Source organism: Aythya ferina (genome assembly GCF_964211825.1).
Source record: "Aythya ferina genome assembly, chromosome: 3".
NCBI lineage: Eukaryota > Metazoa > Chordata > Aves > Anseriformes > Anatidae > Aythya > Aythya ferina.
The window spans coordinates 83,387,680-83,409,883 of record NC_140298.1 but is presented as its reverse complement, the minus strand read 5'-3'; the positions used below and the strand labels follow the sequence as shown (position 1 = coordinate 83,409,883).

Here is a 22,204-nt window from a genome sequence, read left to right as displayed (position 1 = left end):
CTGCTTTTTTCAGTAGCTGATGAATTCTTGACTATATGATTAAGTTATTATTTTGGTCCCTTGAAGCCACACATCTTTCACTCTGAAATAAGGTTAATGTGCCCTGTGCTATGACATTGCAATCTCTACTGTGATCCCTTAAACCACAGAGTGGCACCAGTAAACGTATTTTTTTCTTATACAGGGCTGACTTTGCAGAGAAATAGAAAAGTGAATGTGTAGTTTTATTTATTTAATATACATATATATACACACACACACACATATATGTGTATAAAAGTAAATTTGCCTGACTTTTAAGAAAGCGTTGATTAATTTTCACATACAGGTTATCTCTCTGACCCAGACAGGGTCTAGTTTGGTTGTAATGTTACCAGCAGAGTGGGAGAGTTGCAGATTCAGAGAACCTAAATTAAATAAGGTTTTAGCTAATCTTACCTTGGAAGTTCTCACTGCACTAATAGCTGACAGTCTGGAACTCAAGCTGAAAATACTTGCAGTTTCAACATGCTGAATTGTACAGAATTACTAAATACATTTTTTTTTTCTTCTGCAACTATAAAAGGATACATCATTAAGTTTCTGGAAAAAGTATGGAACAGTTGTGGAAGAGCTGAACATATATAACATGATGCCACTTTCTGTGTGCTATCGGTTTGCCAGTATAGTTTTCTTGTATATTATTTTCCATATTTTTAACTTCTTGCTGAGGATTTTAATTTCTTGCTGAGGATATTTTGGTGCATAAATAATAGTTGCGGGTTGGGAAAGCTTCCTCTTGTAAGATGACTTGCATTCCTATAATACAATCAGTGGGAATGTACTTGTGTAGATCTAGTCTGTGTGTGTGTAAAAGGTGTGATGTGTCTGAATTACCTTGAGGATGTGCAGGCAAATAGCACCATCCTCTGGCATTATAATATTGGTTAAGAATTAAACTTGAAATTACTGTCTGTTACTTTTGGAAATTGAATTCTAATTGTAATAGAATGTACATATTGTACTTTCAGTTTTACATACTCATTTTGGGTCAAGCTTTTAACAGAAATTCTGTTAATTTGCATGGGCTGTGTGTATTCTGTCGAATTAAGTGAGCAGCAATGGATGTATCTTTTCAGGGTTATCCTGCACATTGTGCTGACTCTGCTCTTTGTATGACCATTTATGGTAGGAAGTTGCACTTCAGAAATACTGGACTGAGCCTTTTCTAAATCTGTGAGAGACAAATCACAGTCATTTAAGAAAAATTCGTTGAATTAGAGAACACCACCAACGACTCAATGTTGTGTCTGTGTGGGAGAGTAAACATGCGTGGTACAGAACAACTGTAAATGTCTAACACACAATATTTTTACAGCAAATTGTTACTTTGATTGCAGATTGAGAAGGAACATTATTGGCATTGCTAGAGAGTAGAGCAAAGAAATACACCTCCCACAAATAAGGTTTCGGTAGTTACAGGATGAGTTGTACTGTGTTACGATTACATGAAGGATTGGATTTTAGTCCATTTAACTATAAGCAATAGGCATGAGAAATACCTCAGGGACATTCTCATCAAGAACTTGACGGATGAGAAAGTCACTGTTTTGACAGTTGTGGATTTGTATTGGACCTTTAAATGTTTATGTGTCAGAAACATCAAAAGGAGACAGCTGATACTTGTGTAATCTCTAGAAGATGACTGGCACTCCCCCCCAGCCCCTCCAGGTCTGCCTTTTTGTACCGTAGACCTCTGTTCCTTTTACGCTGGAGGTGTGATGGCTTAACGAAACTGGAAATCTTGAAATGAGAGTTTTACTCCAGCAATAGTGCCTTTCTTTCCTCATTAGTAGATAAACTGTGAATGTAAACCTGACTAATTGTCCGTGTCTGTGGAAAGACCATACCAATTACCTGTATATAGAGCTGAACTATGGGTTCAGTTGTTGAAGTAAATGACTTGAAACATCACTTCTTTGAGGTGGGTGCTGGTTAGAATGCCATATTAAGCATCCAGAAACTGGGAGAGAACGGTTTAATTTACTAAGATACTGAATGTTTACAGTTGTGAGAAATTTTATATGTAAAATATACTACACCATTCTCAGAGACATCGTTTTTTTCTGGGACATCAGGAATTCCAAATTACTTTCTCATGTTGGGTAAAGACAGTGTGATTAAAAAAATGTACTAAAGTGGTGAAAAATAAGTTTTCTTGAGGAGCTTGCAGGTACAGTAACAATGGAAAAAAAAAAAAAACAACACGTGAAAGGAACATGGAAAAATGAACAATTTGGCATTTTAGAGGGCAGATTGGAAAAGAAAATATTCGCGACTCATTAAATGAAGTCAAAGGACTCATTGCAATAAAGGATCAGAGAAAAAAATAGCTTTAATTGGTAATATTAATTTTGTAATATTTAAGTATTCAAATACATACAATTAGAAGCCCTGATTGGTAAGAAGTTCCATCAGAAGGTATTTATTTCTAGTAAGAAGAACTAGAGTATGTATCAGTAACTGACTGCTATTTCTGCATCATTTGTATTCAGTTGGAGATTAAGTGTCAGTGGCAAGGGACTGGTGGGACTACAGCAATTTTGGCTAAGTTCCAGACAGGGAAGAAAATGTATTGTTGCCTAAGTATAACACAGTCCACCCCATCCACTTCAACTTGATCTACTTTCAGTGCATGCATCTTTCTCACTTTCTCATTCTCAGATTTATTTAGTCATGGTCCAAGTTTTTCATTTGACTCTTATTTCTGCCTTAAACATTCATGTCACTCTGAGTTTTTTATTGCATTTCCATTTTTTTACACTTCATTTTTCCAGTCTCTGTAGCTAGCCATCCCCACTCTCCCTATCTATTTTCCAGTCATTGACCTTGATTTTTTTCCTCACATTCACTTTTTTTTTCTGCCCATTGCTTGTATTGCTTTTCAGTGTTGATCCTCTTCTCGTTTGTTCATGCTTAGCTTCTGTATGTGATTTGTCCCTGAGTATGTGTCCTCTTGCTTTTTCCTTAAACACGTTTTTTCCACGGGTTAAGTCATTAACATTGTCAATCTTTATTTATTTATTTTTTTTCAGCTCTCACCTGCTTTGTGTTACTGATTTCTTGTAATTGTTGATAATATGCTTGCCTTTCTACTTGCCAGTGATCACTTTGCCATTGGCTTCTTCTCTTGCCCTCCAGTTGGGTTTAATTTTTAATGATTACCCCAGGCAGGTTCACGCCTTTGGTTTACTCGTGTGGTAGGAAACCCCAGGGAACACAGGAGAGGTTGGATTTGCTCTCAGGTGTCAGGACTTAGTCCAGCCTGGCCAAAAATAGCCAGAGCAGTTATATATTTAATGTTGAAGTATTTGGCTGATTTAGTTGTTAAAATTTAGGCCATGTGAGCATGTGCAAACTGTTTTCTAAGGCCAAGAAAAAAAAAAAGTCATCAGCCTTAGGCAGGCACTTCACTTGAGCAGATGACTTTTTTGGACAAAAGAGTTCAACTAGCCAAAAGTTGTAAGCATTGACAGCAAAGCCTGAACAGTGACAAGTGCCCACTAACTCTTAACAGGTGAAGCTGGCAGCCTTTCTGCCTGTGCCTGCTGGGCATCCAGTTGTTGTAGTAAAGCAAGATATTCCTGCATCTTGGGTCATGGGGAAGTAAATTGTGGCGGTTGCATGTTGTGGGGACTGCAGAGAATTGGCCAATGTTGGAGACACAGCAGGCTATTTTATGATACTCCTGAGCATCATCTCTTCCCCCCTGCTGTATCAAACCTTAAAACCAAAACAAAAAATTCATGTAGTCAGGTGTAAGTAAGGATTTTTATTTTCATAATTTTTCAGTGAAAATACCTGCTCCTAGTTTCATGAAAAAAGTTATATTCACCTTCTGAAACTTTGCAGAGAAGGTAATAGTTAGAACAACAAGCCAAAGTTACCTGGAAAACCCCTGACTGTGGTTTCTATTAGGAAATAACCTTTCTTTTAAAAAGAAAAAAATAAATGTTCTTGTTTGGGGAATTGTTTTCAAGTAAGATCTTTAGAATGGCTGTGAATCAGTACTGGGGGGATGACTTAGCATATTGCCTTTTATTTTTATAGACTTTTATTACTTTTGTAAGTGATGGATGCATCACTTACTACATCAACAGTAGCATCTGTTGTACATTGCAGTTTATAATACTACAATCCCATATCTTTTCATAAAATCAGTACTTTGAGCTGATGTAGTTTAAATACAGGAGAGTAACATTTTATTTTGAATTTTCACAAGTGACATATTTATTAGAGCTAGTTGGTATTTCTTTTTTATGCAGGTATTTCTGTGGGTGCTGAAGTTTTTGGGATTACAGAAGAGTAGGAGAGACTTTCCTAAATGATCTTTATTTCCTTTCTGTATTATCCTTTATTGCTTATATATTTGCAAAAGAAAGGATTTCTGCATGTTGAACTTTAGCCACCAAATTGTTGCATGAGAAGGAACTTAAATATTGGACTAAAGGGATGAGTACATGGCAAATTCTATGTATGTAGGCAGAATGATAGCAAACTGTGAATTTGGGAAATCTGAGGTGTTTTAAGTTTGGTGGTTGTGTTATGTGGCAGTGTAGGACATGGCTGGGAGTCCTGGGTTTCTGGTGCTATTCTCAGTGCTGTGATGTGTTGATAATATTAAAACTGTGCACCACCACCACTGATGATCCAGTGTGCTCTGGGGCAAACTTAACTGTGCCAATAGATGCCCCTGTGTTCTAGGGCATTTAATGGAATTTTTGATATTTTTAAATAATTCAGTTGGATTATACAAAGAAACACTTTCACTACTGTGCATGTCTCTAACTTGACAGGTTTTTTATATTTCCTGATATTACTGTTTTCACTGCATGCTGTGAAATTTGAAGGGAGAAAAATAAAACTATACTGTTTTTTAGTAAAATTAAAGGATAAGATCTGTTGAGTTTTATGGTGTATATGGATAGAAACATTATGAAGCATGTTAACTGGGGTATGTTATGGTCAGAATTTTGAAAAAAGATGACTACAATGATGGATGTGTGTGTTAAATGTTAATATAAGCCCACGTACATGTGGGCAAATAGGTGATAGATGCTTCTGAGCATGAGATTATATGTGATGAGTCTGGCATCTCTTCATCTATTGTCTCATAATCCATATTTTGAATATTTTTAGCAATTTTAGGACCTTGAAGTTAGTTTTAAATTGTAACATAGCATATAGGAAGGAAATTATTGGGATATAGGCCTCAGTTACTAAATCTGTTTTTCAGACACGACTGTGTCTTGTCTGTACTTTTATTGCTAATATACTCACCAGTTGTACTGCCAGTAAGATGTGCGAAAAAAAAAATATTTTTTAATCAGTGAGTCATGAAACACTTGGAACAAGCTCATGACATGATAGCATAGAGCGCAAAACCAGTGCCTTGCCTTTTCGCTTTTATGCAGTTGGTGGATGTTGCTGTATAATCAGTTGACAAAGGTTTAAGTGACTTGGTTGTGGTTATATAGAAAGTCTGTAGCAGAGCATGGGATGCAAACCATATCTTTTAGATCAGAAGGCATGGTTGTGTGTATATTTTTCCATGGTACTGCTGATTTACACAGTACCTAACCCCTTCCCACCCCTTTATTATTGCTTTTTTTTTTTTTTTTTTCGCTTGTATTACTTTGTGTGGTTTATCTAGAGTGGAAACACAGTTTAATGCAATTTATTGGGAAGTTTTGTAAAGCATAATTTCTAGTTTGAGGATGAACACTAGAGTTGAATGCACATTTTACTATATATAATGCTAGAAAAAATGTTTAAAAGTAACTTCATACTGAAAAATCATTTTCTGATTCTAGCAACGGGTTGGTGCTGCACAGAAGGATGAAGATTGGATTATCTGTAGTATTACAATACAAATTTCTTTGTCGCAAAAATGAATATAAATTTATTGGGATTCTTAGGAACATGCAGTGTTCAGCTCAGGGGGCACTTAGCTTTCAGCACAGAGGTGTCTATCAGAAATAGTAGTTCCAGTAATTTCATTGGGGGGAAAAAAAACAAAACAAAACATACAAAAGCATACAAAAACCTGAGTGGACATTCTTGTTTGAAACCTTGTTACTTGAGATTAAAAAACTCAGGCTGTGAGTAAAAGGTAAAGATTGCATGGATGCTGCATTTATTATGTGAATAAACAAATTTCATTTTCAGAATGACCTGCATATAAATGTAACATTTTTGAGCACCATTTAAAAATAAAGTAGATGACTGAGGGAGGGCCTGCTTAAGGTAATGAATTCTGTCTGTTGTCAGTAGCATCTAGGCTCCCAGCCACATTCAGAATAGGAATTGTATGCAACTTCTTTCTTTAAATGCTCACACCACCTTTGAAAGCAGAAGGATTAATATGCACCAAGTAAAAAATACCTGAAGTATGTAAATGGCTTAAAGCTTTAAAGAAAAACTGTGATCTGGCCACAATTAGTTAATACATAACTTCTTTGATGGTGCTCTCCTTTGCCAGTGCTGCCTTTAGTTGCTTGGTACATGGACTTTCTTTTGGTGGACTGTCTTTTTTCCCTGGTAAAGCTAGGTTTAGAGGTTCCTGTCCCTTGGTGCTTTAGTACTCTTCCAGTTGTAGTAATGCAGCTGTTACGAAAGATACTGAAACAGAATTGCTGAAATAAAGTTTAAAAAACCCATAAACAACGAACCAAAGCAAAATTAAAAGCGCAAAGTATTAACTGCAGATGGGTGAGCAGACCTGTATTCATTTAAAGGAATTGCCATCTGAGAAGGCATAGGCTTCAGGCATGCCTAACACCATGATATTTTATTCCTTTTGTGTGTGTGTGTGTTTTTGGTTGTTTTGTTTTATTCAGACATAATGAAAATTCTAGTTTATTTTATCTTAATAAGGATTCTCTTTGTAATGATAAAGTTGAGTTTAGAGTTTCAGCGCCATTGAAAATTGTATAATTTTCAATTTTTGTATACAAAAATTACATTGTATACAAAAATAACAATTTTTGTTTTACAAAAATTGTATAAATTTTATAATTTAATGAAGGGAAGCCAAATTGTGAGGACCAGTCCCTGTGCTTAGGAATTGAAAATGATGACATTTTTTCATTGTCATCTGAACTAAGACAGTGTGGTTTTAGACACCCAATACTAGTGTTCATTTCTCCAAATTTACCAGTATAAACACTTTTTGCTCCCCACTTCACTTGGCATCAACAATTCTTAGGTGAGATGGCAGCTGTTTAGCAAACTTGTGGTGTTTTTCTGCACCTCTAATTTACCTGGGAACAGAGTAGACCAATAATCGACTGTTTTAAGTAGTGAAAAGTAACTCTCCCATACCTCCAGCAGAGTTAAAGACCAGTTCTTACCTTCCTGTTACTTTCAATGTAAGTAAACAAACAAAAACTGAAAAAAACTCAAGCCTCAAACTTTATATGCGATAAAGAAGCTGAAGTAATCTGTTGGTTTGTTTTTTTTTTACAGGTAATCTTTACAAACGTTTTTTACAAAGGAAGCCCAGAATTTGGGGAGTTGCTTATGGTAAAGGAAGATGGTTGACTTTATCCATGTGCTTTTGCTTTTCTACCATGAACACACAGAGGTGTTCTGATGTTTCACTTGCTTCCTGTGTATATGTATCTGCCTCCTGTTTTTCAGACTGAAAATACTTTATGTTGCCATCAGGTTTTAGGGTTGTACTTTTAATTGCAGTCACAATAGTTGTCACTTTTAGTTTGAAGTTGCAGAAGGTGCCACTAGTAATATTTTTTGAGCAAATCAAAAGGATCATCAGTTGGAAGACCACAGAGCAGTCACAGGGAAGGGAGAAGCAAAGAGAAGAAAGAGAAAAGATATTTGGTTGTTAAGTTGTCACACACTGCCATAGTGAGACTGGAGTAACTTCAGTGCAGGACTTTCTGTTACGTTTTGTATTAAGCTCATCCTCATTTGACAGTGAGGCAAAGTGCATCAATGCATATTCTGCTTTGTGTTACTGTTTTGACTTGTAGCTACAGTATACAGGTGCAGTGATGTCAATGTAGTCTTCAACAGCAAGTATCTGTCTGAAAACTACTTTGCTTAAAATATTAAAATACACTGGAAGTTTATTTTTTTAATCATTTTGAGTTGTGGTAACTATCATGCTGACAAGCCTTTGTATTTTTATAATTTATGAATGATTCACTCTAATTTTTGCTTTTTGTAAAGCTAAAGTGAAGCGTAGCAAGGAGGAATTGGAGATTCTTTAGTAGTTGATTAAATATGCAAAAGTCAGTATCTCTCCATTTCTTATGCACTCTTGGTGTAGGAAATATTGCCATTTAGTTGCTTACATTTGCACTTAAGAAGGTCCAAATTGCACAGTGCATGAAGAATGTTTATCAAGACTTTCTAGGCAAGTTTATATCCTTTCCCCTCAGAGACTGATTTCCTTGCAGCTGCTCTTTTCCTAATCGGATTGGGATTACCACTCCTATGCTTTTTTCAGGGTTTTAGCAGACCTCAATTGCTATAGGATACTCTGCTTATTCAGAAGTGTTTCTCTTAAGAATTGTATCAGCATTGTGCATTGACTTCCTTTTAGTTCCAAGGTGCAATGTAAGGATTTGCTTTTGATCTGTTAAGTGTTGAATAGTTTTTGCTTTGTCTGCTAAAGCAGATAAGCATTTATCATGCAGTTTTCTCCAATGCCCTATAGATTAGATAGTAAAGTATACTCCTTTCCTGGGCTTCTGTCCTTCGTACTGAAGCTCGTAATTATTAATCTTTAATGGCACCTGCAGTACAAAAACGAAGGTTGGTCCTTATCTCAAATGAACTGTTTGATTTTATTGTACTTGGTTATAAAAACACTGGAGTTGATGCTTCTGTCAGTAATACTACTAATGATTCTTGTTTGCAACACGGTTGTTGCATCTGTTTGAGTGCAGCCTTTCCACAGTTATCTTCTGTGGGTTGGTTTGCCCTTATATACGATCTTGGTTTTCTTCTTCAATCCACCTATACTGATCTAAGTGGTGTTTTTTTTTTGTTTTTTTTTTCATCTTTAGACAGCAACAAACTGTTTTGTGCTGCGAGTGGACAATTATTTTACTTTCTCTTGTTCTTTGTACTTTTATTTTTTAAATGTTTTTTCACCTTTTTAGTGTTTCCTATTTTTTTTCCTCTGGTTTTATTCCTTTTTCTCTAGTTTTAGATTTCTGTGATTTCATTTGTCGCGTCATGTGTTTTAGTCTTCAGTTGTTTCTGCTCAAACCTGTTTTCCTAGCCATGTTAAGTGTTTTGCATATGGAACCTTCTCTCCTAACAGCATCGCTTCATTGATACGACAAAATATTTCCTGAGGGTTCATAATTTAAAATGCTCACTGCAAACTGAAGAATTACATTGTCTTATGACAGAATTATGCTGTCTCAGTGATGCAGTTTTAATGAGTCGTCTGGTCTTCTAGATTTTATCTAGAGAGTGAATAGCGTAGTACTTCTGAAATGGAAGTCAAATTCTAGATTCATTAAATGTATTTCATCTCCTTGTACATTTAGTTTGGATCAGTCTCAAACACCCCAACAGTTCAGAGTTTAATTTCTGTATTTACAAGATAATATGTATTTTTTTTTTATATTCATATGTATTCAATATGTATTATATTCAATATGTATTTTTTTTATATTCAGTGACTTTTGATTTTGGATCAAATGTAGCAAGTTTTGCAAATAAATTGCAAGTTATATGCAGGGTACATGATAACAATTGTTATCTTGTTTTCTTTCAACTAATCTAAGTTCATGTTCACTATGTGTTTGTTTTTTATTTGCAATTTTGAATTCCTAGCAGCCAGACTTCAGATGTGGTATTTTCTGAGAATTGACTGTCATTCAGCTTTCAAATGACTTGTAAAACATTCATGTTTAACTGGTAGTTGAAGGTGATGTCTGCTTGGAAATTGTTAGAATTGAAGTAAGAAGAAAACATACCAAGTTGGCAACAAAAGTAATGCCTTTTTTTTCTGTAACTCATGTGAGTAACTTCTCATTCAAAAATAGGTAAAGGTGACCTGTGTAGAAGCTTGAATGTGAAACAAAATCTTAGTTTAACTGGTAGTCCTCCTCCTTTAATGTGAGAATTTTTTATCCTGAATCCTTATGATTTGTTTGGCAGTTTTATCATATGTAATTGTTGTTAACCATCATTTGTGGTATTGCCTTTATTTCCTTGTTACTGTTTTTTCTTTATTTAGTATAATTGGTATGTAACTATTAATAATATGCATACAAAGTACTTCTTCCAGAGATCTCTAGGCATTTTATAACTAAAATAAGTATCAACAGATAAGATAAATGAAGGAGGTGATGACCAAAGTAAATAAACTAAAAAAAAGTTGCACAACAGAACAGCTTTTTTGGTGTGCTATATGTTGTAGACATGTCTCTGGTATGTTTCTGTACCTGAAACATACCTTCAACAGGCTTGACCACAACTTATATATAACTTGCAAAGCACTACAAGCATGAGGTTTTAAAGGTGTAGTTGTCATGATTTAGAGTGCAATAAAGAGTTCATCTGTATGAGTAAGACCAAATGACTCCAACAGTTCATCTTACAGTAGGAATCTAAAATAATTTAAATAAATAAAAATTAACTTGTTCTTCAAAATAAGTCCTCACTTGTTTGTGAGTATTCAGAATCAGGGTATTGCTTGAAGAGTATCAGCATATTTTCAGATGCATCAGTAGGTAAAGATTATTTCAAACTTTCAGTTTAATTCTGAATTCAGGTTATTGTTTTTGCTTTTCTGTGTATATGATGTCCTTCAGAACACAAGATACAGTCGTTGTCACTCATACTGTATAACGTTGGAAGTATTTTCCCATAGAGAAGGGGAGAAGGGAATTATTTAACATATTAAAGAGGGGGTCATGGAAAGAAAAGAGCTAGTTTACTATTTTTATTTATACTACTCTTCCCCATAGTAAATACGTAGCTAGTTTGGGTATTTCTTGGCTTCTTAGATGTAACTAGGTAGGAGACAACTCTGGTCACAGGTCTCAGGAAAGGCCTGGTAGCTTGTGCTGCTGTTAGCAGTACCTCAGGTAGATTAGTGTTGTGTTTTTTTTTGTTTGTTTGTTTTTTATTGGTTTAAACTTGTACCCTTGAGGCTTGTCAATGTTAAGGCAAAAGAAAACCTGTAAATAAGAATTAGCGTAATCAGCTAGTGAGCAGCTGCAAAGCGTTTCTTCATCCTTGTATAAAATGCTTCTGGCATTCTGCAGAACTGCTATCAAAATAGCAAAGCTCTTAAATGGTGTGGGTGTCAAGCTGATCCTTGGAGATACTGATAAGATTCTCACAATAAATACAAATGTTTGTGGATTAATTTGAATAAATATGTAACAGATAAAAGTAAAAGACTGAAGTGTGAGACTTCATCATTATCACAGACTGCTATCTTTGGGTTGATGAAAAGGAATGTAACTTGTTAAGCTTTATATTTAACACCTGTTAGTCACAACATTAAGTTCAAACTTATTTTTGTCTATTACTAGGAAAATCAAGGGATTCCCAGTCAGCCAGAATGGAATCTGAAATTGTGCCAAAAGTTACCAAAATGACAGTGTCTGGAAAGAAACAGTCTATGGGATTTGAAGTTCCATGGTAAGCCAAAGCCCTCATACATCAAGGTACATCAGCAGCCCTTCTTTCAGACTGATGCACCTGTAGCAAGCTTTCTTCTTCTTTTTTTCTATTTTTACAGCAGTTTTAGTGTCACTCTCCAGAACTAACCATCTCAGCTTCTTGTTTGACTCACAATTACTTTCAGAAGATGGTACCTCACGTTTTGAGTTTAACAAATCCTTTCACTATGAATAGTGCAGAGAGATATCAGCTAGTCAGATTATTTAAACATCCGCTTCATAGAATACTGAACTTTCTTGGGGTTCGTTTATTTTAAATTTAGTTCTCTAAGTGGAATTATGAAATCAATAAATCTTAACTGCAAATGCTTGTTCTTCAAAGGAAGTAATACATTTAAGAATAATTTATGGGGAAAATAATCACTTATAGCTAAACTTTGCCTTCCTCTGCAGCTTTTATTAACTTTAACAGGTGTTCGAGGTACAACTGTTATAGAGAAGAATAGCGTAGTTGAGTAGTAGTTCTAATTTTACCCTAACTTGGAACTGTTGGGGGGATGCTCTTGTAAGAGCATGAAAACAGACATGCTGGATCAGAGTCCATCTACATCAGTAGATGCAATGCTTCAATAAATGAATAAGGACATGTTAAGCATGCTGGGAATACATTCTATGAAACGTCACTGCATGAAGCATTCTGTGCCCCACCGCTTCTTTTGCATTGGTCTGGTTTCAGCTAACAGTGGCTAATGGATTTTTCTTGTTTGGATGTGCTTATTCTGGTTTTGGGTACAATCTTGCTACTCTGTGGCAAGAAATTCCATAGTTATGCTCAGGAAAAAAAAAAAAATTGCAAGCATGAGCATTGCCATCATCCTTGCCTCAGCCTGCACTGCTTTCAGTTCTGATCCGGAAAGCATTTTTGGGAGCAAGAGGGATAGCATGGTCTTTACTTTACAGTATCTTGTGCATGTTTGGTGAAACTATGTGGAAAGCATTATGATGCATCTACATAGTCTCTTCAGTGCATTTAATACAAGGATGTAAGACCGATGTCATTATTTTCTTAAAACTTCTAAATGCAATTGATGAATGACAGTGATGTCTCTTAGCTACTTAGATGCAATAAACTAAATGAAGAATTCCTGGGACTTTCATAAATCTTTCTGTGCTATTTGAGATCTGAAATGCAGAGAGAGAACACAATGTTTCGTTTTGTTTTCTTTTTTTTTTCCCCCCTCCTCATCTCTGCTAATTAGTGACTCTGGGTGTGACAACTGGACTTGATCATTAAATTCCTGTGAACTTAATGTAATCTTCATCTTTTGTGTTCCTATTACACCTCTTACAAAATGGAGTTTGTTTTTTTTTTTTTATGGTGACTTGTGTGGATTACAATGATTTACATGAAATTTTATAAAAAGAAAGGAGTCATGAAGGAGTCATGAGTGAAAAGGATCTGCCAATTAGTCCTTCATAAGATCACTATTGATTACATTTTTTTTAGCTGTAATAATAACTATTTAAGATATTTATATAGAAGTCCAAAATTTTGTATCTCTGTTATTGATTAGTGACTGCCACACCTTGTGTGTGTGTGCTCCATAGGGAAGGATGAAATGAGAAGAATGCTTTTTCCTTTGCGGACTGGAATAATTCCTGGATATGCTAATGGTGACTCAGTCTTTGAGGGAAAGTAGTTGTTTCTAACATGGCTCTCTCAACCACTCTACTTCTCTTCATGGACCTAGAAACAGTTTGTATCCTGCTTGCTTCTATTGTAGTGACATGGTCTTTTTTGTGACAAAAAGTGTTTAATTCTCCTCGCTTGTTTCAGCAGTACTGCTAAGTAAGAAGAAACCTCTCTTCTTGTAGAAATTGTATTGACATTAGGCATTTATTTTTAAGCTAGAACAAATAGGAATGGAGTGGTTTGGAAGATAAGAGAATAAGATTTGGAGTATAACCAGTGACTAGGAAAGAAAGCCCAGCTGAAATTGTGAAGTTACCTGCATGCGTAAAGACCCATGCTTCAAGGAAATGGTTATGGCCTCCTTTCTTTGACTGATTATAGGCCTCCAGAGGCACTATCAAGTCACTAGGACTTTGACATGAAGAACTGGGGAAGGAGGCCTTGACCATACTTGTATCTTATTTTTCCTTCTCTGCTCCAGGACAGTCTAATTTGCTCTGTCTCATTCCTTTCCTAACAGATGAAATTTGACTAGCTCCTGTCTAGTGTATGTGTAAAGTCTGTGCTAAATATTATATTGAAGTTACATGAAGCGCTAGCATTGTCTTGCAAGCTTCTAATGGCTTTATAGCTTTTATTCATCCACTTATAAACTAATAAAACAAGGAAACAAATGGGGGGGGGGGGGGGGGGGGGAGACACGACATGGGGGACAATACACACACACGATATTTCTCCCTGTCCCAATTCCATGAGTGTCAGTGTTGTTTTTTTCTTCTGCATTTATCTTCTGGATTATTGACGGTTTACATGAGGATGAGTTGTCAGGGAACACAGTGAATTTGTTTATTAATGCCTAAGAGACTCTCTTTCTTTTAATTCTTTTCAAACTCTCTTCATGTTACTTATGCATTGATAAGTGTACTGTGAAGGGTTTGTAATAATACAGATTTCTAAGTACATAGTTTTGTTTCACTCACCAAAAGCACAGTGCTCATAGCAGTTTTGATAAAATCTAAATTCTAAAACACCTGTAATTTATTAGCCTTTTCAGTTTATGCTCCCTGATCACATTCCTGAATGTTCGTGTGATGTTGGTGCAGACACCATTGAAGGTGATTGTACAGCATGTATGAATTAATTTTTGTTATCACCTCTTATGGGATCTTAAACACGATTCTTGGACAATGTTTTTAAAACCACTGGCCTAGCATTAGCAGAAGTAAACATTCTTTGACTAGCTACTCAGTCTTCATGGTTAAATCTTGTTATGAGGCATGATCTCATTTTAATGAAGATTCAGTTATTATTACGTAAATGGATTATTAGAAGTCATGAATTGCTTTGAGCATTGATTGCCTTTGCCATGTGTTCTTAATAGAATTGTCTCTGGAAAATGGAGTTTGCTTGTTTCTGACAAGCTGCCTTTCTGGTGCTCTAGCAAAACTAATTACCAAGCTTTTTCTTCTTGTTAAATCACGAAGGAAACAAGAAAAGGTTGTGAGCAAAAAGGGGTGATTATTTTAACCAGCCTGACCAATATTGTGTAATTAATAATTTTGAAAGGGGAAATAAATGTAGACATTCCTGTAATGACTATAAGTACTCCGAAAGAGTCGGTTGCATAAAAATAATTCACTAAGCATCCAGACTAGAAGATTGAAAATAATATTTAAAACCTAAGTTATGCAGAGTTAATCTTTAGAAGATAAACTTTCAGGTTCTTCTTTGAATGCCTGGTTGTGTGAACCTCAGTAAACACAGTTGTATGAGGATTAGTCTTTTAATATGTCTTTTAACAGTGTATGTTGTATTTCAGTGTTTCTTACTGTTCCCAGAAAACAATGTAACCATAATATTTTACTCAGTTTACTCTTACTGTCTGTCTTGGCAAGACAACATAGGATGTTTCTAGCCTGGCAATTCTAGTTTCAACTAAATAGTAATCCTTGCCAGGCTTCTGTATGTCTTCTGATTTGCTAACAAAAAGCTTCAGTAAGTGCTTTTGACATTTGTGACTGAATTGCTGGTGGTCAAGCCTACTGTAATACATGAGCTCAGTGTAAGTAGAGGTGCTTAATTGTTCTGTTAGTTCAAAGAAGTACAGAGTTAATCAGTTTAATGGCTCCACATTAGTGAGCTAGTAGTGATGTGGCAGAAAGGCACGGATGTTGGCAAACCAAATCTGCTCTTGGTAGTTTGAACAAGTTTGTATACAAAGATGCAAGCAATTGGCTAGGAATTGTTCCTCCTCCAAGTAGAAATTTATCCTGGTATGGTTGTTCAACATAATTCAGACCACATCGGAACTTGGCTACCAGAGATGTTTGCTAATACATTTGACCCTTATTTTATACCCTCAACTGCCTGCAGTAGCAACGTATCACATACTAGAGTGCTCTCTTATATGCTCTGTCTTTTGACAAATTTTCAATTAACTAATTTTGAAAAATCTCAATGGGAAAGACTGAAAAGAATTTTCAATGTCATTCATTCTTTAGACTGTTAGAAGCAAAGCTTCTTAGCAATTTTCTGAACTTCTGTTAGTTGTTATCAAGCTTTCAATAAATTACTTATCTAGTTGCCATATCAAAGTCTTTTTTCCTGCATCTAACTGCATGTGCTTCTGTGAGATGTGAATTGTATGTTTCACCTGTGCATCTTCCTGTTCAGGTATCTGGTAATAAACACCCTCTCCTTTTCCCCAACACAGCTCAGCAAAAAGCTGAGATGGTGTAGAAGTACATCATACACTCTCTCCATTCTGATGTTTCTCTTCAGAAACAATGAGTCTTGCATTAGCATGGAACAGTTTTTTTCATGTTTCTAGAACATGGTGATATCTGAAACCTGTAGAAGTCTAAATGGAGCGGTCTACTAACATTTTCAAATATTATACCATTGAAATAGTAGCAAGGCCTAATGTCATGACAGCTGGAGTCATGTTTCACTCATTATTTTACTCGTATGTCTAGCACTTTCTCTGAAGCACCCAAATGCAAACTATTTGACAGTATTTAGCAGTGGTAATCACACCAGAAGGTACTTGTTAGTAAGAGAATAGTTGTTTCATCAGGCCTTGTTTCTTTGAGGTCTTTAGTTTGAATGTTGCCATTCAGTGTCCATTGTGTTTTTTTGGAATCCTTCCTGACCTAGGCTTACAGGATCTTAGCATGTGAGACTAGAAAAAAATATTAGTTAAATAAATATAATTTAGAAGCTTACTGACTACCTGTCTTTCAAAATACATTTTCATCTTTTATGAGGCTTAATGTGACTGTCTTTAATGTATTTTGAAAGGTATAGGGAAAACATAGTTTTGGGTTACATTATTTGCAGTTTCATCTAAATGTCTTCCTTTTAATTTTTTTCATTTTTGAAAATTTGGTTTTAGAAGTAATGCAGACATTGAAAAGGATTGAAGGGACTGACAAATGCAGTGGCTGTTTTGATATTGCTTCTTATACAGATGCTTCTCTCTAGAACTTAAAATGTTGGAATTTCAAGGAAAAATAACTGATATTGATATAAAATATCATATTTGTATTACAGTATGACTTTTGCATATAACAGTAGTGTTTCAGTGTGAAAGTGTGTTTCAGTGTGAAAGTGATAGATGTTATGCTGACAGTGAACTGAAGGGTGTCTGGGGGAAAAAAAAATGAGTCTTGATGTAAAACTTCGATCACAACTGGGAAGACTTCTAACACAACTGAATTTTAACTATATTAGGTTCTCTTAATACATGGTTCAGGACAAACTGGTCTGGTGTGCTCTATATAATGTAGGTGCTTTTAAATATGTTGCTAGAATATGTAGAAAGCTCTGTCACTGCAATTCTATGCATATTGCTTTCTATCAACTTGATTGTTTTCAGTCAATTTTTATGAAGTAAAATGTCTGTGAAGAAACATTGGATAATAATGCCATTCCACAGTAGATTTTTAGCTTGAACTTAATGGAATTTAAAAAAGAGACTTCTGTTCAGACTGATAGAAATGCGCTTTTCTTTTACCAGTAAAAGAATGCGTGAGCAACTAGTGACTATTTTCCTTGGAAAAATTTTCCTTGTAATTGCCTCTTTCCCATAACTGCATGTAAGACAATGATGAGTCACTGATTTGGGAAGTTTAGGAATTTAAGTATATCCTCTTATAAAGTGCATTCAGCTTGTCAATGTGCAATATTATATATGGGAGCTTGTCAAAGGCTATGCTTGATGGCACAGTACAACTGGTTTCTGAGTGTCGAATCAAAAGTACCATGACTGTGTGACCGAAGGTGTAGATTGATATTGACTTGTTTTCCCTTAAAAGGCTTAGAAAATGTTGATAGGGTAACTTTATGTAAATAAACATTATACAGAATTGTACATCCACTATGCAGCAGCACAGGTACTAACCTTCCCCTGCAACCATCATGGCTGGCACTAATTAAGTTTGATGTGTAGCTAATTTAAGAAAATTGTGGTTGTGTGTCCACCCTTGATGCAAGATTTCAACCTTGGATTGTGGAACTGTAGCCAAGAAACCAGTGTTCACATTTCTGCTTTGGGGTCTCACAATCTAGAGCAAAGACTTGGGTTTGGGCCTTACAAAAAAGATGTCAAAATTAATCATTCTGCCACAGTACCAGATACTTAGGTAGGTTCTGAAACTGAGTTAAAAAAGGGAGGCCTTATAAAATGACCAGCATTGGTTCCTGGTAGTAGAGAGGCTAAATTTGCATTCGATCTGAATATTTCCTAGGTTCAATGTTTTAGATTGTAACTCATGAACTGCTTTGTTCAGTAGGCTGACATGGTTGGACTTCTTTGTTTCCTGAGATTCAGGAAATGGAAAGGGACTAATACAATGAAAATATAACTATGAAGGCCGATACAATGCAACATTACTATTCACTTTCTGTCTGTATTATCAAATGAAGATTCTATGAGATGGGATTCTGATGTACCAAAATAAGTAGTTTTGGTTATAAAAATTGAAAAGAGGAAAACTGTGAAGTTAACTGTGGTATGTAAATGGAAAGCGGAGAGTGAAAAATTCACTCTGGACATGATGACAGTTCTGTTTCCTTTTGGTAGCTCTCTGAAAGACTGCTTGAATCAGTTCCATAGAAAGTAGCCTGCACCACAGTGGTACTGCATTGAAAAGGGTTCCAGTTTTCCAGAGGAGGAAGTTTGTTTTTTTTTGTAGGAGGCTTCTTGTAGAAGAATTTTTAGAAAAACTTTCAAAATACTGGAATGGCCAGTGGTTTGTGTGTTAAAGCTTGCCATAACATGTTCTGATGCCTGTAGTAGCTGCTTCTGTTTCTGTCTTGCTGTACACATTAATGACTCACCGTGGAGCTCTGTCAGCCAGCAAGAAAGCTTTTGCTGTCTTGAGGATGTTATTTAGGTTTTGCTTTTAGTGGTCATCTTTGCCATAACATGTTAAAAAAATCATATATCCTCAGAACATGTACGTGAATTATGAAAATAACCTTATTTATAAATGGGAGAGAAAGAGTGTGAGAATAATAGGAGAATAATGCATTCAAGATATTTAGTATTAGCGTTAGTATAGTAATTTGTGGTAGAACAGGGTGGAAGAGAAGGTGAGTTGGGAAATCCAAATATCTGTAGTTCTAGATGCCTTGTTTTGTACGTAAAATAGGTTTTCTCAGTGTTGATATGTGGCATATCTGTTATGGCTGTGTGCAAACATTGCTCCTTAAGTTTCAGCTCTTAGTATCTAAGTATATACTTATGCTTAGTATGTACTCATTGTATTGCTGGTATTGTCTCAGTAGAATATCACTGCATTTAGCTGTAGTACTTTTAATTTAAGTGAAAGCTGTTTTAGGATGCTTCAAAGCTGACTTCGGCTCTTACTTCAGAGATGACCATGTCTATGGCAGTTCATCATTTCTCTCCCTGTCAAAAGAAGTGGCTGTGAGAAGCTTTTGTTTATGAGTTTCATGAATTTAACAAGATTATTTCTTATCTTGTTTGTGTACACAGTACGTCTCTTGCAAGATGTTCAGAGCTGGTATCTGTGTAGTTTGCATCCAGTTGCTTATCACTTCCACCTTAATGGGCTTGTTTCTACTTATCAGATAATATTTGTCTGGGCCTTTTGTGATAGTGTAAGGAGAACTCCATTTTTCTCCTGTATTTCTGCAGCTTCTTTAACATTTGCATTCACTGTTCCTTTGTTTTATTTTCCCAGCATGATTGCTGAAGAAAATGGCCATGCTAACACACCTCAAAAAGGACTGCTAAATGAAGATGCTAGCATAACTTCTGGGGTAATTGAGGCAGTCTCAAAATCTGCTCTTTCACCCCAAGTAGCGCAGGTTTCAGAAGAGCAGAATGCCGTGCCTACTCCAGTAAAAAAGACGAGCAAGACAAAACCACAAATAGATGTGAAAGCAGAGTTGGAGAAGAGACAAGGAGGAAAGCAACTACTAAATTTGGTGGTAATAGGTAATACAGTTAATTACATTTTAGGCATAGAGATTTAAAAACTCCATTGATTGAATCTGGAAGTGATAAAGAAACAAAAATATCCTCTCTTTAGGAAAGAGAAATCTTATACTGTTTTCAATTCCATCTGTTTGACCATTGTTATGTGGACATTCAGACTTGGCTAGACTGTGAGGTTGACATAGCTTGGTTTTGACAGACTAGTAGTTGGGTTTGATTTCATTCCTACAACTCTTTTTAGTATGGATTTGAATGTGGTACATGGCTATTGCGCTAATTACCTGTTTCAGGAAACTGTCAGTGAGTCAAAATCTTATGGATTACATGAGCATTATTGGTGTATGTGATTTGCATATGTTTTTATTTACTTATTTATTTATTTTCATGTTGTACATTTATAATTTGTAAATTAGTTAAATTGAAATAAATTTTATTTTCCTCCATAGGACATGTTGATGCAGGTAAAAGTACTTTAATGGGTCATCTACTCTACCTTTTGGGAAATGTGAACAAAAGAACTATGCACAAATACGAACAGGAATCTAAGAAGGCTGGCAAAGCTTCGTTTGCTTATGCATGGGTCCTGGATGAAACTGGGGAAGAAAGAGAAAGGTAGAAATATATTTAATGGGAATTATCATCGCTCTTCTGAAAGAAAAGCATATCTACTAATAATGCTGTGGTAGAAATATCCAAAAAGCATAAAGATATTTACTTAACACTTACTAGCAAATATTTTGCTTTGTCTAAGTATGCATTATCAAAAGAAAAATAATATCCTGGTTTGGTACACAAATATGTACAAGAAATTGAGTATTTCTTCACATATTTCTGTGCTGGGAAGTGCAGAGAATAACTACAACGTACAAATGCTTGAAGTAGCCACATTCATTTAGAGCTGTTTAGACCAGTTCGTTTAGACCAGTTCATTTAGACCAGTTTATTTCTGCCAACTTTTTCTCATCTTGGTTATTGCTGTATGCTGTATGTATTAAAATGTTTGTATAAAAGGGCGTCAGAAGTGTAAATTAAGCACTGAAATTTTGGTTCACACGTGACTTGGATTATATTGAATATCAAATTTATCCTAATATATTATGAATTATTTTATTTATTTGAAGATCCAGAGGCAACTAAACATAATCTTTAGAAGTAGCATGATATCAGTTAAGGCGTGTAATTAATTTTTGGTATTTTATTAACTATGGGTGGTGGTATTTGTGGAAATACTGTGATGAGCCTTAACACTTGCATCCAGTTATCTATGATTTTTTTTAGTATCTGTCAATTATGCATTTAAGATCCAGACTTCACTGCAGAAGATAAATTGTCATTTTTATGGGAAAAAGTCTCTGAGTTGGTATTTTTGCTTGACTTTTTTGTTTCTTTGTGACTAGAGTTACTCAAAACAGCTCTAAAGGTCTTTTCCAGCAAGCAAGTTTCTTTCAACATTTTTGGTGCAGGCTGAATCAAATGAAAGCTGTAACATGTAAAATTTCATTATTGTTTTTATCATAACTTAATTTATATCTCTGAAGCTTTTAAAAACATTACTAATGGTGTTATGTGTATGCTTTGTTTAAGGGGAGTAACAATGGATGTGGGCATGACCAAATTTGAGACAAAGACTAAAGTAATTACATTGATGGATGCTCCAGGCCACAAAGACTTCATTCCAAATATGATCACAGGAGCTGCCCAGGTAGAGCGAGTCTAAAACTGCCTTTCCAAAAAATTACATTTTTTTTTTTCTTAAATTGGCTTTCTTCTTCTTTTAAATTCTAAGATAAAATGGAATTATTGATGATGCTAAAATACCTTACAGGTTTTTATGAGCTTACTAAACTTGAGAATTAATACATTTGTTTAACTTTAAAAGTAGTTCTTTTTGGTAAGCTACCTATTTGGAGGAGAGTTATTAGGGAAGTAGTTTGAACGCTAAGTTGCAGTTTGATTAAATCAGTTGAGCTTTTAAAGCTATTCAAATCAAATGTGTCATATGCCTACTCAAGAATTTCTTTGAACTTGGTTTTGCAGGTAAAGATTTTTAGTGGTTTTGAGCTTAAAGGAAAAAAAAAGATTTATTAGGTTTAAACAAGACATTATTCTATTTAATATATTTATAAGGGATAACTAAACATAATGCAGACAACAGAGTTCACACACAATGCATCTGTATTCTTCAATAGGACCGCATGCCACCATTGTTTTGGGAATGGGAGGTAAAATAAAAAGCATTGGGCACTATACATTGAATTTAGTATGGCACCTATATTCTCATATAGGTCAATTATTTAATTTATGGTAATAATAAATGAAGGAGGATAGCACATTGTTAAATGACATAGTATGTGATTTTTTATTTCCACTTAATAAGGCATCGTTTTT

General features: G+C 35.2%; 1 protein-coding gene across 1 annotated transcript in view; it reads left to right on the top strand.

Moving 5' to 3' along the window:
- Positions 1-22,204, top strand: part of HBS1L (HBS1 like translational GTPase) — a 60,286-nt gene that overhangs the window by 23,590 nt on the left and 14,492 nt on the right. Inside the window, exons 5-8 of the mRNA XM_084513331.1 lie at positions 11,568-11,676; positions 19,560-19,816; positions 20,263-20,428; positions 21,401-21,518. Of these exons, the coding sequence (XP_084369457.1) occupies positions 11,568-11,676; positions 19,560-19,816; positions 20,263-20,428; positions 21,401-21,518 (650 nt within the window). The remainder of the gene's footprint in view (positions 1-11,567; positions 11,677-19,559; positions 19,817-20,262; positions 20,429-21,400; positions 21,519-22,204) is intronic.